Source organism: Salmo salar, chromosome ssa25 (genome assembly GCF_905237065.1).
Source record: "Salmo salar chromosome ssa25, Ssal_v3.1, whole genome shotgun sequence".
Lineage (NCBI taxonomy): Eukaryota > Metazoa > Chordata > Actinopteri > Salmoniformes > Salmonidae > Salmo > Salmo salar.
This window is the reverse complement of record NC_059466.1, coordinates 15,848,102-15,866,288: the sequence shown is the minus strand read 5'-3', so window position 1 is coordinate 15,866,288 and position 18,187 is coordinate 15,848,102. Positions and strand designations below refer to the sequence as shown.

General features: G+C 42.3%; 1 protein-coding gene across 1 annotated transcript; it reads left to right on the top strand.

Moving 5' to 3' along the window:
- The first annotated feature begins 615 nt into the window (after positions 1 to 615).
- On the top strand, positions 616 to 18,042 carry LOC106586261 (serine/threonine-protein kinase 24). Its single transcript, XM_014173337.2, has 11 exons — positions 616 to 1,142; positions 8,299 to 8,529; positions 10,969 to 11,025; positions 11,442 to 11,550; positions 11,667 to 11,824; positions 12,487 to 12,672; positions 12,824 to 12,969; positions 13,175 to 13,307; positions 13,643 to 13,711; positions 14,846 to 14,985; positions 15,155 to 18,042. Exons 1-11 carry the CDS (start codon positions 1,101 to 1,103, stop codon positions 15,186 to 15,188), a joined length of 1,305 nt encoding a protein of 434 aa, XP_014028812.2. The 5' UTR covers positions 616 to 1,100; the 3' UTR covers positions 15,189 to 18,042.
- Positions 18,043 to 18,187: the final 145 nt, after the last annotated feature.

Below are 18,187 nucleotides of genomic sequence, written 5' to 3'. Positions count from 1 at the left end.
ATTGATCTAATCTGTCTGGGGATAATTGAGCATAATAACATCCTGTCCTTGTGATTGGCCTTAGACTATAACATAAATGTTGAAAGGAGGACTGGGTTTGCATAAGACAGTAAATTATAACAGTGATATTTAGGGACATAATTAGACAATTGACCTCCCCGCCTGTTCAAGTTGGTACATTTCCATTTGTCCCATGTGTTGGACCAGTGTGCTTGCTCCCAGAAAGCTCCAATGTAACTACTTACTAAATAGGGCTACTGGCTTCTGATATTTGAAGAAAAATTTACACGCTACACACATGAAAACTAGATGTAGATAAGGTGTATACATTTTACTGAAGGGATACAGGGCATACCTGGTTGTCAGTAGTTACCACAGCCACAAAGTCAAATAGATTTTAACAAAAATGTGCTTTTTCGTCTTAATGTAATAAGGTTAGCAATGTGGTTAAGGTTATGGTTATGTTTAAAATCAAATTTTAAAAACATAAATGTTTAAATAGGCGTGGTTTAGCCATAACCATGACCTTGTGGATGTGGTAACTAGTGACGACCGTCATTCCTTCGTTCTATGACGTTATAGCACAGCTGTAGTTTTTCTGGAGTGTGATTGGTTCCCCTTATATGTGAATGACAGCAATCAAGATGGCGGACGGCAATAGAGAAAAGTGATGAGGACAGGACAAGAAATGATACAACTAGCCTCAATTTAGACATTCAATATCTTATTATTACCCTCAATGTTCACCGGATATTTGCGAAAACGTTGCGAATTAATCAGACTTGTGTGGAAGGAGCGCAGAACCTAGTTTGCGCTTATGTTAAAGATTTAGGTAGCTAGCTAGCCAGCTGCTAACGTTATCTGCGGAAGAAGAGGCACGTTGCAGCCAAAAAACAAGCACTGTTTTTGAGCTGATTGCGTGGTAGACTTTTTGTAAATTCGGTCACCGATTATAATACCTATAACGCAAGGTAACGTTAGCTTGGCATAAACAGCGTTGCGTTCTCCGATTTGGGTTTGCTAGATAGCGAACTCGATTAGCTAGTTTATCTATCTAGCTAGCGTCAACTGAGTGAGGATTTTTTATTTTTACTGACGACATGGCTCACTCCCCGGTTCAGACTGGCATTCCAGGGATGCAGGTAAGTTATTTCACCGTCCTTTCAGCTCAAGTGGTCGGTCTCCTTACATTTATTTGCAATACGTTTAAAGTTTAGCATACTCCATAGCTACTGTAACGTCGTCACTGACTCAAGGAAGTCGACTTTATTATTGATATTGTCACACCCACACTAGCTAGTTGTGTTAACTCGTTTTTTTTTGGTTTTTTTACCAGCTAGTCCCACTGATGAGGCCGATCTATTTAGTCATATGAATGTTGAGCAGAGATGTGGCTATATTGGCCCCATGTGTTGCAGCATGTCTCTGCCAGTGCTGCTGTAGTCCTTCAGAATCCAAGAGTAGAAGACTTAAATATCCCTTTCATATTAAGACATTTTTCCGACAACTTTACCAAACCGCCAACGCCTTTTTATATCTGAAAGGTATTACTGGTATCAAATTCAAAACTTTGATTTCTGCCAAACCACCTAGTAATCATTTCCGCGATGTTCTACCTACAGGCTTTAGTATTCCCGAGCTGACAAGTTAAAAACCTGTCGTTCTGCCCCTGAACAAGGCTGTTAACCCACTGTTCCTAGGCCGTCATTGAAAATAAGAATTTGTTAACTGACTTGCCTAGTTAAATAACAGTAAAGTAAGAAACGTAGCCGCAATGTTGAGGCGGTATTTGGCATACACTAAACTCTTAAACTCTTGGTTGCTAGGCAGCGCCTTGTTACCATCCTCCTGGCAGTTCTAAACTTTGCAAGGCATGTCACTTCACCCATCGCTTTGCATAGCCCATCACTAAGCAGTGGTGTAAAAGTACTAAAGTCGTTTTTGTGTTATCTGTACTTTACTATTTCTATTTGACAACTTTTACTTCACTACATTCCTTAATAAAATGTACTTTTTACGCCATATATTTTCCCTGACAAACAAAAGTACTTTTGAATACTCAGCAGGACAGGAAAATGGTTTAATTCACACACTTATCAAGAGAACATCCCTCGTCATCCCTATTGCCTCTGATCTGGCGTACTCACTAAACACAAATGCTTTGTTTGTAATTTATGTCAGTGTTGGAGTGTGCCCCTGGCTATCCGTGAATAAATATAAGACAAGGAAGTGGTGCCATCTACTTAATATAAAGAATATGAAGTAATTTTTACTTTTGATACTTAAGTATATTTTAAACCAAATACTTTTTATACTTGCGTTGTATTTTTACAGGGTGACTTTTACTTGAGTAATTTTCTATTAAGGTATCTTTACTTTTAATCAAGTTTGACAATTGGGTACTTTTTCCACCACTGCTACTACACGTGCAGTGTTTTCTTAACTACAACTGGATAGCTCCAAAATAATTATTGTGGGAGAAATATAACTGAATAAGGAAAACATTGGGGAAGAAGTAGGCTAATGCAATTAATATAAGGCATGTATCAAATTGTTTCTTACTGAAACTCCCAAACTCATCCAATCCTTGTAATACATTTGAAGCAATAGGCTATATACCCGCGTGTGGTCAGTTAGATGATCATTTCAGAACTGTTTTGATTGGGATAGCGTGGGGACTCAAAATCAATCCATGTCAGATTGTTTTCAATGAATCTCTGTTCTTCCCCTGAACAAGGCAGTTAACCCACTGTTCCTAGGCCATCATTGTAAATAAGAATATGTTCTTAACTGACTTGGGTAGTTAAATAAAAAATACAGGGGGTGCCGGTACCGAGTCAATGTGCGGGGGTACAGGTTAGTCGAGGTAATATGTAGGTAGGGGTAAAATGACTATGCATAGATAATAAACAGCGAGTAGTAGCAGCAGTGTAAAAGAAAATGCAATGCAGATGGTCCAGGTAGCCATTTGATTAGCTGTTAAGCAGTCTTATGGCTTGGTGGTAGAAGCCTTTTGGACGTGGCGCTCCAGTACCGCTTGCCGTGCGGTAGCAGAGAGAACAGTCTGACTAGGGTGGCTGGTGTATATGCCAATTTTTTTAGGGCCTTCCTCTGACACGCCTGGTATAGAGGTCCTGGGTGGCAGGAAGCTTGGCCCCAGTGACGTACTGGGCCATAGGCACTACCCTCTGCAGCGCCTTGCGGTCGGAGGCTGAGCAGTTGCCATACCAGGCGGCGATGAAACCAGTCAGGATGCTCTTGATGGTGCAGCTGTAGAGGTTTTTGAGGATCTGAGGACCCATGCCAAGTCTTTTCAGTCTTCTGTGGGGGAATAGGTGTTGTCGTGCCCTCTTCACAACTGTGTTGGAGTACTTGCACCATGATGGTTTGTTGATGTGGACACCAAGGAACTTGAAGCTCTCAACCTGCTCCACTACAGCCCCGTCGATGAGAATGCGGGTTTGCTTTGCCCTCCTTTTCCACTATCATCTCCTTTTTCTTGATCACGTTGAGGAGAGAGGTTGTATTCCTGGCACCACACTTCCAGGTCTCTGAGCTCCTCCCTATAGGCTGTCTCATCGTTGTCGGTGATCAGGCCTATCGCTGTTGTCATTGGCAAACTTAATGATGGTGTTGGAGTCGTGCCTGGCCGTGCAGTAATGAGTGAACAGGGAGTACAGGAGGGGACTGAACACGTGCTCCCGAGGGGCCCCTGTGTTGAGGATCAGCCTGGCGGATGTGGTGTTGCCTACCCTTACCATCAGGAAGTGCAGGATCCAGTTGCAGAGGGAGGGGTTTAGTCCCAGGGTCTTTAGCTTAGTGATGAGCTTTGTGGGCACTATGGTGTTTTTCACTAAACGTAATCCATAGAAGGGTCCTTCTAGAGGAAGGATTGTTGACATATATTTTACATTTGTATCTTAACTTTAAAACTAGCAGAAATCCCACTGGGACTTTGCTATGCCCCTAGAGTATATTATGTTCAACAATATATTGACAAATTTGCCAAATCAAAAATCGTATTTTCTATATTCATGTTTCTATTTTTTAGCGATGCACGATATATCGGTGTGCCTATCGGAATCGTCCGATATTAGCTAAAAATGCCAGCATCGGCCCGATGTCAAGTTTAATGCCGACGACTTCGGTTTTGCACAAGGTAGGTAGATGACGTAATGACGCCACGAAAAATACAGTGCTACACAGAACAATAGCAGAAAAATACTAAGTGCACTTCCAACAACTGAACAAGTTCAAGTCGAGCAGTCATTTGAAAGAGTAAGAAAATTTCAGCGAGGCAACTCAAAGGCGAAATCCATTAACGCCAAGCTAATGGAATTCATTGCCCTTGACAATCAACCGTTCTGTCGTGGATGATGGCTTTTGCCAACTGGTCAAGCACCAGTACGCACTACCAAGTAGGCGCTAGTTTTCAGATGTTTCCCTACTGGAGTTGCACGGTATTGTTGAAACGCAGATCTGTGAGCTTCTTGCTATGGGCGTCGCTGCTATTAGCTTCACGACTGACATTTGGACCAGCGATGTCAGACCCGTGAGCATGCTGAGTCTGACGGCACAATGGGTCGACGAGGTTTTCGTACTGAGAAAAGCCGTATTGCATGCTCAAGAATGTGTTTGTTCTCATACCGCTGCCGCCATTTCAATGGCATTTGAGAATATGTTTGAAACTTGGAAACATGAACACACTCCTAGCTCCATTCGAACAACTAACTGGAGAAATAAGCTAATCAACTGCGTCTGCAGCAGACGTGATAACCTCTGTCATGGCATTGAAACGCCTGCTAACGACGACACAGACCGTGGGGTTAAAACGTACAAAAGTACTCGAGGCTGTGAACAAGCGATTCGGTGGCATTCTCTCTGAGCCTCTTTACTGTTGCCACCATGCTCGATGCTGGGTACAAAGACTGCTACTTCAATGCAGACAAGAAACAGGGTTTACGTGAAATGTTACATACACAGATGGAAACGGGCACAGAGGGAGAGGCCACAGACAGAGCTGAAACTTCACTGCTTGACATGTATGATGAAATCCTGGTTGAGAATGAAATGACTGATCAAATGAACAACGAAGCAGCGAGTAAGTGAAATATATAGATTTTGATTGTTTTACTGGTAATGGGGACATGCGTAAATGCCAACAACTTTTTGTGGCGTGTGTGACCTTTATTTAACTAGGCAAGTAAGTTAAGAACAAATTATTTACAATGACGGCCTACCCCCGCCAAACCCGGACGACGCTGGGCCAATTGTGCGCCGCCCTATGGGACTCCCAATCACGGCCGGATGTGATACAGCCTGGATTCGAACCAGGAACTGCAATAACGCCTCTTGCACTGAGATGCAGTTCCTTAGACCGCTGCGTCCGTGTGTGTTTTTGTTAACTATTTAACTGTACTAGAATGCTTAAAATCCAGCTAAAATTTTTAATATCGGATATCTGTATCGGGTTGTTTTTTGGCAAGGAAAATATCGGAATCGGCCAAAAATGTCATATCGGTGCATCCCTTATATTTTCTAATCTTCATAAATTAATATAAGCAAATTATTGAAATGTAAATACTACTCATTACAGAGCAAGTGGTAAAGCTTCATGACGCCAGTTTTTGCTTTGTAGCACTTACAGATGAAACATTATGGCCTTACCCAGGCCTCCTTTAAGACACCATAAGGTCACACATGCTCCAACGTCAATGAATTATTTCTCTATTATGCTTTAATGTCAAATGTACAAATGTCAACAATCCTCCAAAGGATCTTCTGTTGATTACATTTTGTGAAATTCCCCAATATCATGGTTTTGTTCTAGTTTCGTGAGGAATCACCCACATGTTATTGAGGTGTCTGCCAATTTATGAGGCAGTGGAAAGTAAGTCTTTTTACTTTTTAACAAGAACTGCCAGGACATGACTTAGCTTGTAAAAACTAGGTCACTTGGTCTTTCCCCATTCAGACAATGGGCATATGACTGACATTCTCATGGTGCATCGTGGCATAGCCTTGAGTAGGGCTGTGACAGTCATGCAATTTTGGATGACGATTATTGGTCAGCCAAATGACCATGGTCACTGTTACAAGTTTTTATTATTTGTATTTTTTTTTTCATTTTTGAGGCACATTTTCTCTTCGCTGCTGCTCCTGACTTCATGTGCTGCTGCTGCTGCAGGAGGGAGGGCGTTGTCTGGGAAACCAAACACTTGTTTGCTTGTTTCAGCAAGGACCAAAAGTTTCATCATGTTGTAAAGGGTCCAGGTAACCGCGGAAACGGGCTCAATTGCGCAAATGCCCGGCTGTCCAGTTGTCAGTCAGCTGTTCGTTTCACCCACTTTTTATTTTATTTTTGTGATTGCCAGTTATTTAAGTTTCATGACGTTCTTCGTCCATAATTGTCGGTTACACGTTTATACGGTAATTGTGCCAGCCCTAGCCTTGAGCTGCATGAATAGAGCCATGTTTCACCTCCATACTGTCCTCTCCTGAATAGTGGCAACCTGGTTCATGCTGTGTCCAGCATGGGCTTGGAGAGCAGGTCCAGAGAGGGCGATATGGAATTTGTATATGGGGTTGGGGGGGAGCCGATGAGCTTCAGCCCTCAGGGCGCGGACTGACTGCAGTGGACCACACAATCGGGTGGTGCAGCTGGTAGAGGATCAAACGCATGCTTTTAGAGGGAGGTTTCGGGCAGCTTTAGCAGTCGTGATAAACCTGCTGACTGTGGGAACAGAAAGTGTTTTTCCAGCATGTGGAATCTGTAGTAACAGTGCCCAGTGTTGTTTTTCCCCATTGTGACCACCGAAGTCAGACTCAACAGGATGATTTTCACCTGGATGACCACTCTGCTGTTTTGGGCTTTTGTTTGCCTTGCTTCGTTTTGCTTCACCCCCGCCCCTTTCAGTCTTTTGACTTAAGCCTCTCTTGGAAACTCAAAGTTAATGAGACCTCTCTATCCCTTTTTTGTGGCAGATTTACAACATTCTCTAGGGGATGTCTTGAGAGCAATGGCTGCACAGGCATTGTTTATCTGGTAAATTCAACTATAATTCTGGTGCAAGCAAATCAAGTCAATCTCCAGAATGTCCCTTAATGGTTATCAGAATGTTATTAGTGTGTAGGAATATGAAATCTTTATGCCTCTATTGAAATTAATTGGACATTGTCCGTCGATTTTTAAAGTGGTATTGTGATTAGAAAATGTTCCTTCACACTATTTTTGTCATGCAAGTTATTTTATGCTGCAACAAAAGTGCTTCAGGCAGTTAATCGTTGCACTGCAGGAAGTATAAAGATGTTATTGGTTCCTGCTTTTGGGACGGCAAAGCTGTGACTCCCCCAGATTCATTTGTATTATAGCATTTCATGATCGGCCTAATGAAGCATGAAGAACTGAACGCAGGCTACGCAGCCCTAATACATTTACATTCTAGTCATTTATTAGCAGAGTACTTTGTGCAAAGCCTATAGAGCTATTATGTGGCCTTGCGTTCACGCGCTACAGGTTCATAAATGCAACTAATAGCTTTAGAGCCTTGAATGAAATCATTACCTTTGCAACCCGCTAGTGCTGGACAAGCACGCTTTGCATTGAATAGTCAGCCTGGGTAATATTTGGTAACACTTTATTTTAGCCCCCCCCCCCCCTTGTCATAAGGCCTAATATCGTAAAATGAACACAGCAGATCATAAATAGACATGACCACACTAGGCTAATTGAAATGTACCACGGCGTGCTCCTCTGCAGTGGCAATGTTTTTATGCTAAGTTTTGTTTCACGTCTACAGTCTGCGTCTTGCCATTTGCTCTAAAAGGCCTAGCTGGTTTGAAATGCACCATACACATTTTGTTGACCTTTTTTAACGCAGATATGAAACCGTTTTTTAAGTCGAGCTGAGAATTGCCAGGGACCTCACGATACAATGTTATCATGATACATAGGTGCCGATGTGATATGTATTGCGAGACGAGGGACAAGAAAGAGGGAGCCATGAGAAAACAAGTTTTGATCAGTCATGGAAATAAGTGCTGAAAACAATTGGGCTCCCTATTTTTTTTTAAATGTTGAAGGTAGAAAAATAATATTGCAATATTGTCAAAAGGATACGATATATTGGCAAATATCTATTGTTTTTCCACAGCACTACTTTTAGACCTATGATGTAAACCCAAACAGGCTACAACCATAAACTAAAAACCTATGCATGGTCCTTATTTACCTGTGATTGAACCATGCCTGCTCTGCTGTTTTTACTCCAACCCACTTTGTTTCTCTCCTTCCCTCAGAACTTTAAAGCTGATCCGGAGGAGCTGTTCACCAAGCTGGAGAGGATAGGGAAAGGCTCTTTTGGAGAGGTGTTCAAAGGCATTGACAATCGGACTCAGAAAGTAGTGGCCATTAAGATAATTGACCTGGAGGAGGCAGAGGATGAAATCGAAGACATCCAACAGGAAATAACAGTCCTTAGCCAGTGTGACAGTCCCTTCGTTACCAAGTATTATGGATCATATCTGAAGGTAAGTTGACTAAACCAAATGTAATCTCAGATTGCTGTGAGAGAGGATTTAGGCTAGATGGTCAATCCACAAATTGTCCTTATTTAAAAAAATAAATAAAAGTTATTTTTCTACACACATTTCAGATGCTGTGCTCTATTTGTGTTACAGATTTGGTGTAGTTTTAAGTATAGTTGTCAGTGGTGGTATGTGTAACAATTGCAGACAACTATATGTGGGTCAATAAATCATTCATACGGGCAATGGGACAAGGCTCCCATGAATTGTGCCTGAGCATTAGGCCTATGGCATGGATTGTTCTGTTCGCCAGCACCAGTGCCACACAGGCATGCATCACACTTCCCTTCACATTGGCCTATATTACCTTTAATGTATGTCATGCAAAGACAGGAACACTATGAAAAACCAAGAGACATTGAGCATCCTGTGTTGACTTGATTGAGAGATTGCATCATTTCCCGGCCTCGGTTGCTGTCAACCATAAGTTTGAAGTGAATGTGGAGTAGACTGAGTACTAGTAGACTTACATGTGATGGGGCTTAAGTGGCTCCCACAGAGCATGTTGTGTGTTAGTGGTTTACTTAAGGCCAGTAGGTAGAGTGCCAGTGGGCTGTCGGCTCCAGTTGTGCTGATGGATGGATGAAGAGGGAGGGAGGCTAGCGTTGCGTGCGTGACTAACAGTGGGGCAGGCAGCAGGTGCTACTCCAGCCCTCGGCGTGCTGGATCATACGGCTCAGACCCCCAACATCTGCTCAGAGAGAGAGAGGAGCCGCCTGACAGCCTTCCAGCTCTGCTGTGGAGAAGCCAGCCAGCTAGCAACAGCCGGGCTCATTCTGCCCATACTCACACCCTGTTCAGACAGACAATTAGCATGTAGCCTATAGCACTATCAGGCCGTCCAAGGGCATCTATGCATACTGATCTTATGCAGTCTCTGTAAAGGTAGGCCAATCATATAGAACAGGGGTGTCAAACATACGGTCCGTCCCGTGAGGGGATCCAATCTAGCTCGAGGGTGGTTTTGACGACTAGGAAGTATAACCACACGGCCTACGTTACCTGTCTATAAGGGGGAAATCACTTCCGCAGCATGCACCGCCATTTAGAAACAAAAATGGCCACTCGGGGAGAATGCCCTTAATGACATAGAAGTTATATTATAAATAAACCATATTGCAACCTGTCAACAGAGGTTTCAATTTGGTTCATTTATATATTATTCAGATATTTCCCCCCTGACTTCCAACCTTTTGTTATAGAAGTTTTCTTCTGCGGAGTTGGTCATGAAGTATTTTATATTTGTGCCGGATCATTGCTCTTCCTTATGGGCCATATGAGTGCATAGGCTACTTCCTAATCTCTCGGGTATTGTTAGCTGTGAGGGCTTCGGTTTGGGTCAGTGCATGGCTGTGTGTGTCTAGTATTGTGTAAGGATCAGCCACCAGCATCTAAAACATGCACTCTTCCACATTGCTTACTAGTGAGAAGACACTTCTTAAGAACACAGGCGACGTGCTCTGTCTGATGGAGGCTATTGAGAGAATGTGTAACTCTCATGTCTGCTCTCACCGTAGGCTTGCTCCCTCCCTAAGACGAAGGGGTTCTTCTCCCATGTGATTTGGCTCAGTGCAGGGCCCATTACTTCACCTACTGTTTGATTTGGTTATGGTTTACATAGGAAATGCTCTGTCTGCTCCCATACTGAGGATACTTTCTGGTTAGTTAGGATGTCAAGCTGCTGCACTCACAACACAGGCTGCATCTCAGACTGAAGAGGTTCATGCCAGGGAGGCTGACTGACTTATGGATCATAAAGAGTCTGTATGGTCTTGTGTTTTGACGTTTTGGCCTACACACTGGACTGGTATATCTAGAACCTCAGTTAGTATTTCTTTGACCTAAGGCTAGCCTCCCCTTTAGAAATGGTGTATTACGCTATCTCAAGGTTATCAAGTCTGCTATAATAACGTGTAGGCCTAAACTGTCCAATAGGACGCCAGGCTTTAGGCCACTACACCGAATGAAAGCAAAGGGGCTTCAGCGGTACTTCATTTCCTCCTCCAAAGCACATTGTTAATGTGCTGCTTTATTGAACTGCACTTGGTCCAGGCGTCACTAGGCTGTTATGGCTTCATACCTTAAATGACCTAATTGTCCGTTATCTAATATGATCCCTGATGCGGCCAGATGTGCTGTGATTGGCTCCCCTAGACTCACTGGGGGAAGGGCTGGCTGAAGTGCTTAGCTTAAGCTGCCTTTTAATATGTATGAAAATGGTTGAATTTTTATGAAAGTGAAGGGAGGAGATTAGCGCTGTCTTGATTTTGAGATTTAATTTCCCCTTCCACTCTATTCCAGTATGATGCTAAATTATAACTGTAAAGGTTGATCTGTTTTAATGGAGACTCTGCGTGATTTCTAAAATATTCTCATTTTCAGGATGCAAAATTATGGATTATTATGGAATATTTAGGAGGAGGATCAGCTCTGGATTTGGTAAGTTTCCCAAAGATTGAGGTGATGTAGGCCTACACAATTCAAAGGCTATAATTAAGCAATCAGGCACGAGGAGGTGTGGTATATGGCCAATATACCACGGCTAACTGCTGTTCTTAGGCACGATGCATCGCGGAGTGCCTGGATACAACCATTAGCAGTGGTTAATTGGCCATAAACCACAAACCCCCGATGTGCCTTATTGCTATTATAAACTGGTTACCAACGTAATTTAAAGCAGTAAAAATAAATGTTTTGTCATACCCATGGTATACGGTCTCATTCCACGGCTGACAGCCAATCAGCATTCAGGGCTGGAACCACCCAGTTTATAATCACATTTCGGTCACGGTGCATGCAAGTAGCCTAACCAAATATTGGTTCAGGAAGACCTCGACACCTTCTTTCTGTTTCAGTTGGAGCCGGGTGCCTTGGACGAAACCCAGATAGCCACAATTGTCAGAGAGATCCTGAAGGGGCTTGAGTACCTGCACTCTGAAAAGAAAATCCACCGAGATATTAAAGGTACTGTGCAGAACACTTACTTTCATCCCTTTAGTAACATATTACACCTTAACATAGTATTGTCTAAGTTTCAATGTCTGGACAACTGTCTTATTTAACTGTGTTTTTCCCCCCAGCCGCCAACGTGTTGCTGTCGGAGCAAGGAGATGTGAAGCTGGCAGACTTTGGAGTGGCGGGGCAGTTAACGGACACTCAGATAAAGAGGAACACATTCGTGGGCACTCCGTTTTGGATGGCACCTGAAGTCATAAAACAGTCTGCGTACGACTCAAAGGTCCGAAATACCACAAGCTCTCTCTCAGGTTCCATGTTAAGATGAAACGGCAGTTCATAGGTTCATCCACGTTTTATAATGGGTCATAGGTAACGTTATGGAAATGTCAACCCTATTTTGAATACTAACTCGTTTTCCATAATTGTCTAATGAAGATGGGGTTTTTTTCCTGGTACTGAAATGTGTTGTGTAGAGGCATTGCAGAGGTAGCTTCAGCTCTGTGACCTGCTTTGATCACACTGGAAGTCCGTGCACAGCGCTGCACACAGATGGAAATATCACCAGACACATTAGGAACGGCCACAACACACGGCACAATGCGGAAAACCAGAAACACCACACTCTCATCCTGGGTTGACTGTAGTTCCTTAAATTGACTATTACAGCCTCAGTTGATATAGCCCTACTAAATCGGGCCTTTCTAGTGGGTGTGAATGTTGTTACTAGCTAGAGTGTTAATGTGTGAATATAAAATGCCACCCTCCATCTTTTGAGTAAAAATCTCTAGTCACGTCTCAAGAAGTGTTATCACTTTCATCCAGTGAATCATGCCATCTGTATATGTTGCATCACCAAACCGGCCCTGTTGGTATTTCCTATACGTTTTGAAGTGTGACGAATTTGTACTCAAAACGTTCTCCCTTTTTATTGTTGTGTCTCAGGCGGATATCTGGTCGCTAGGCATAACGGCCATAGAGCTAGCCAAAGGAGAGCCGCCCCACTCAGAGCTCCACCCTATGAAGGTCTTATTCCTCATCCCAAAGAACAACCCGCCCACGCTGGAAGGAAACTACTGCAAACCCCTCAAAGAATTCATTGAAGCCTGTTTGAACAAAGAGCCCAGCTTTGTAAGTGGTGTTTTGGGGAGAAATTGAGCTCAAATTGCCATTCTGATAATGGTCTTCTTTCTAGAAAGTCAACCCTCTGTACATTATGCAACGATGCTAATGTTGAGCACATCCAATATTTACACTTGCTTGACGCTCTGTGCCTCCTCAGAGGCCAACTGCCAAAGAGCTGCTGAAACACAAGCTGATCGTCCGGCACGCCAAGAAGACATCCTACCTTTCGGAGCTGGTGGACAAGTACAAGAGGTGGAAAGCAGAGCAGTCTCGGGAGGAATCCAGCGACGATGAGTCGGACTCGTAAGTCATTCTCATTTGGTCCCTTCGTCTGCCCTCTAGTGTTGTTCAGCAGATCGTGGTCACTCTTTTCTCTGCAATTCACACAGAAGGGGTGGTTTACCAGATTGTGTTTTGGAACAGTTCACTGATATGCTCTTTTTAAAGGTGCATGCTTCTGACTGTCTCCATGTGAGGTTGTCTAAAGGTTGTTGCCGTGTCTTGTCAGGGAGCAGGATGGCCAGGCGTCTGGAGGGAACGACTCTGGGAACGATGACTGGATCTTCAACACCATCAGGGAGAAGGACCCCAAGAAGTTCCAGAACGGAGCCGCCCAGCCTGATGAGCTGGAGAGAAACAAGGTAAGATGGCACCTGGTTGAAATAGCAATATAACAAGTCATATGAAAGGGGTTTCAAGAGAAATGCAACTTAGTTTGGGAGTTTGATTCACATGGTTATTCTCACCTAAAATGCAGATTTTTAAGCATAATGTATATTCATACCTCAAGCTTTTTCGTTTCCGTTTTTTTATATATACATCATGTTTTAACTAGAGTAGTTCAGGAAGTGGTTTCTGGGTGTTTTCAATCTCATGTGGTGTCTGTTTAGTCTGCTGACCTTACTCTTCTGCTTTTTCTTTTCGCTCTTTCTCTGAGCCATTGTTGTAAAATGAGTGATTATACTTCCTTTTTCAGGTGCAAGAAAGTCCAAAGAGGCCTATGTCACAGAGCTTGTCCACTATAATTTCCCCTTTGTTTTCTGAGGTAAGAATGTATTTATGCAAATTTAGGGTATCTTCTGACCTCCCATTTTTATTATTTCACTGAAAGGTATGAGAGAATCTGTCAAGTTAAATTATTCAGTATCAAACTGTTCTGAGATCTGTGTTGAAGCTATTGAGGCTACAGCTGCACACCATGCACATGCACAGTGCCCCACCGTGGAGGTGTCATAATATCCATAAAACCTAGCGGTCAAACGAGGAAATGGTTCCAGTTGTTTTTCCACCATTTTTCCCATAGGAGATTTTAGAAACACTTAAAATAAGGGCTGTGTTTTGTGTAGGCGTACCCTGGCGTGACGTTTTGATAACCATGTAAATCTCTCTCGGACAAGGTGACGCTTATTAATATATTGGGCTCTATTTACTCTCAGATTTGGAAATGCTAATTACCATCGAAGTAGACTTAATGCAAAACTAGAAATCCTTGCAAGCTCCTGCACGTCATCTCAATCTGAAACCTTCGCTGACAGTTGTCAGTTTAAAACTTGCACAAGACAGTTCACAGAATTTTTAAAGAAATGTTGCCAATTTATTCATTACTACATTTAGCTAACATAAGATGGTTAATCCAGAGATTTTTACATTTGCCTCGATTCTGCAGTCTCATCCAGATCATTATGGCATTTGTAGTTCTTTATGATAGCCACATTAGCAGCTAATTAGTGTTTCATTTTTGGGGGGTAAATACATGTGAATATATTGATAAAATTCAGCTTGTCCTAGAGAGATTTGCATGGTTATAAAAACGTCACGCCAGGATAAGCCTACACGTAAAACAGCATGTATTTTAAGTGTTTCTAAAATCCCGTATGGTGGAAATACAATTGGAACAATTTCCCTGTTTGACCGCTAGGTTTTATGGGTATTATGACTTTTATACTGTGGTACTCTATTAGGATGATCCAGTAAACCATGTGTCAAACTCATTCCACAGAGGGCCAAGTGTCTTAGGGTTTTCACTTGTACTTGATTGAAGGTCACTAATTAGTATAGAACTCCCCTCACCTGCTTGTCTAGGTGTTAATTGAAAGAAAAAAACAAACCCACAAACACTAGGCCCTACATGGAATGAGTTTGACAAGCCTACAGTAAACGGTCTTTCCTTCCCTTGCAGTTAAAAGAGAAGCAGGTTGAGGCGACCAATGGCAAGCCAGAGGCTGTAGATGAATTGAGGGAGGCCATTTTCCTGGCAGAAGAGTCATATCCTGGCATCTCTGACTCCCTGGTGTCTGAACTAGTGCAGAGACTACAGAGGTAATGGCAATGCCATCATTGCCTCTGTGATTTGATTTAGGTTATAGCTTCAAGTTTTCTGCTCATACATTTTCATTTTATTCCAACATTAGGGTACAGACCTGTTGTTTCTCACACCTCCATTCCAAGCTACGTCTTCCCATTTTTAATTCCTCCTTTGCTTCTGCAGGTTCTCTCTACCCGGGGCTGCCGCCTCTCAGTGAGACCTGCTGTGTCCAGCACCCATCCACCTCCCACCCATAGCAGCAGTCAGTCCATGGCCTCTGACATCAACAGCCAAGATGAAGTCTCCCAGGAAGTTCTCATCACTCATTCGCCTAAAGCAAAACCTCGACCCACTTTATCTATACTTGTCCACGCCAACATATTGTCACATTGGGGACAGTCAGTGGCTAGTTGATAATCTGCCACTTTGACTTCCACCTGCTGTAAGACATCTTAGTCTCAATAACTCCAACATGAGTGCAGTTTATTTTAGGGGGGGGGGGATTTCACTCACAATTCTTCTAAAAGAACCATTGATTAAAAAAAGTTGGTGTGGCTAATTCCGAAATGTTTATCTGCAGCCTTTGGGGGAGTATGTAACTTTCTTTAGTTTGTGTGGTTGTGTGCGAGTCAGTGTGTGCGAGCGCATGTGAGCATCTCCCTTGATATCCTGTGAAATGTGCGGTGGAGATTGGAAGCATTCGTTTTGAAAACTCAGGTGTCCTGCTTTAAGTGGATGGGGTTCTCTGGGAGATGGAGAGAGCTCTGTTGGGTGGCTGTACAAACTTGTAAATAGGCACATTTTTACAGATATTGAGAAATAATGGCGTGTACGCAAAGGAATCACTGTGTACAAATGGCCAAATGCTTCTGTAGATATATTCTGTTAGAAAAGGTAAATATTTAAAGAGACATAAATGGCCATAACTGAGATTGCCTTGCCTTTATTACTTGTTCTTTTGTATTTCAATCTTTGATTCCCTCTTGTTTTAATACATTTTTCAAGGACACATCCATTCAATGGCTGCCCCCTGTCCTGTTTTTATGTTGATTGACACTTTGGGTATCTATGTTACTTAAATGCTCTTTGACCTTTTGAATTCACACTATGTTATGGCTGTCATTGCAATGCGGTGGAGACCATAGAAACAAAACCTTTCTAGCTGGATCACATCTAATCCTCTCCAGTCTACACACTGGATGCTATGTTCCCAGCTCCATCTTCACGAGGCCACATGGTTTTATGACGAGATGGTTGTTGGATTGTTCCTCTGTCCATCACTTGTGTTAGATGAGCGCTTTAGTTTAATTCTATGGAAGGTTCACCTGCCCTCTCCTTTTAACATAGCAGTAACTTCAACTACTTAATCCTCAACAGACAAGTCTTCCTGGGAGCTGCAGTGGTACAATCGATTCCCTCAGTGTACCAACCGCTTGAATTGCACTTGGAAAATAAATGCCTTTCTATTGTAGACAACGTAGCCATAAGACGGTAGCATGAGAATTCTTGTATAGGTAGGTGTCATGCTTCATAAGGACTGTCCACCTGAAGCAGCACAGCTTTGAGAACAGAACCGATATGATCTCCTGTAAATTGGATTTACACACACAGGGTTTAGTTGAAACGGATTGCAGAAGTGCATTTAGTATATTCATACTAGTTGACGTCGCTGCTCATAGATCTAAAAAGTAGAGGAAAGCCAGCAGCCACTAGGAAACCTACTGCACTTCCCTGCTGCAACAGACTGTGTAGTTTGAAATGAATGTGCATGGAAAAATAACTCCTGTGAATTGAACCGCACAGTATGCGTTGTAGCATACTACAGGACTCTGAACATGATGTCCTGGACCTTGAGTGTTAAAAGCCTTAGCATCTTTGGCGAGAGTGGAGTGCAGAGTCACAGCTTTAAAAAGATTTGAGCCAAGCGGTTTTTTGTTGTCGATTTTGGCCTTTTTGTAATTGGTAAAATTCCTGCAGCTATCAAGACATGTATGCAGCAGGGTTTCAAATAAACAAATCGTGACAAGGTGTTAAACTTTTAATCCCATTCTATCGCAGCATGGACAAATTAACGATTGACCTACGTGTGCTTTTAAAAAAATCTAATAGTTTTAGTTGCATATTTTACATGGGGTCAGATCCTATAAAGCACACCAATTCAGAAGTATGTACAGTGGGTCTCCTATGGGATTTCAACAGCTACTGGGAACCTTTAGATTATTTGTGTTCAGACCAATGTTAGCTGTCCACTTTCCCTCTGAGTTTTGGCGCATTTGGGGTTGGAATTATCTTGCTTTATTAGTCCAAATTTAACTTGCAATCACATCCATCTAAGTAGTAAGTAGCCTATTATAAAAATGATTTAATGTAACCCCCCCCTTCATGATTAAATCTTTCCTCTGACGTCTGTCTCCTGCTAGTAGGATTTGTAGGAATGGACTAGACAGCATGTTGTAGTTAAATAAGGAGGTACATCATGCATTTTCATTTTGGACTATAAAAAACCATTCCCACATGAACATATTCCAAATAGTTGCCATTTACCCCATTGAACTGTTTGCCAACATTTGACTGGACCCCTGAATCTATTTCCATTTTGTCACATGTACACACACCTTTTTTGTTGTAATTTGCACCTTGTGGAGACTGTCCAGTTTGATTATCTGTTGCACTTTGTAAGCGTTTCTTCAGGATTCAAGAAAAAAATGGTACTTGAGGCCATAGTTTTTTTTTTCTTTTCGTTGTCATTTGTTAAATGATTACTACTGTACCTTTTTGAGTATGGCAATAAAGCAGAGGTCATCAGGTCACATTTCTCAGCGCAGGTATATTCTATGGAACAAGAATATTTTTCTAACTAAAGAGCAGTATTATAGTATAGAATAAAACCAATATTGTCCTGTTATTAATGATAGTTATCACATAAAATTGACATTTCATTTTCTGTAACATTGCTGACAGTTTATAGTCCTGTTTATAATCCTTGCTTATGTCACTCAAACACCAAGGTATTGGACTCTTTATAAGCTTTCAAGTGATTAAGAAAAATAAAAACCTAATGCAAATATAAATGGATGTCTTTGTGTGGAGCAATATTGCTTTCCTAGCACCGGATAACTACAATAGGATACAGGTTGTTAGGGCACTACGGCACATTCCATTCTCTAATTTCCTTAGTTCCTTGGCCTGTATAACATCACCACACAGGTGTGTAAA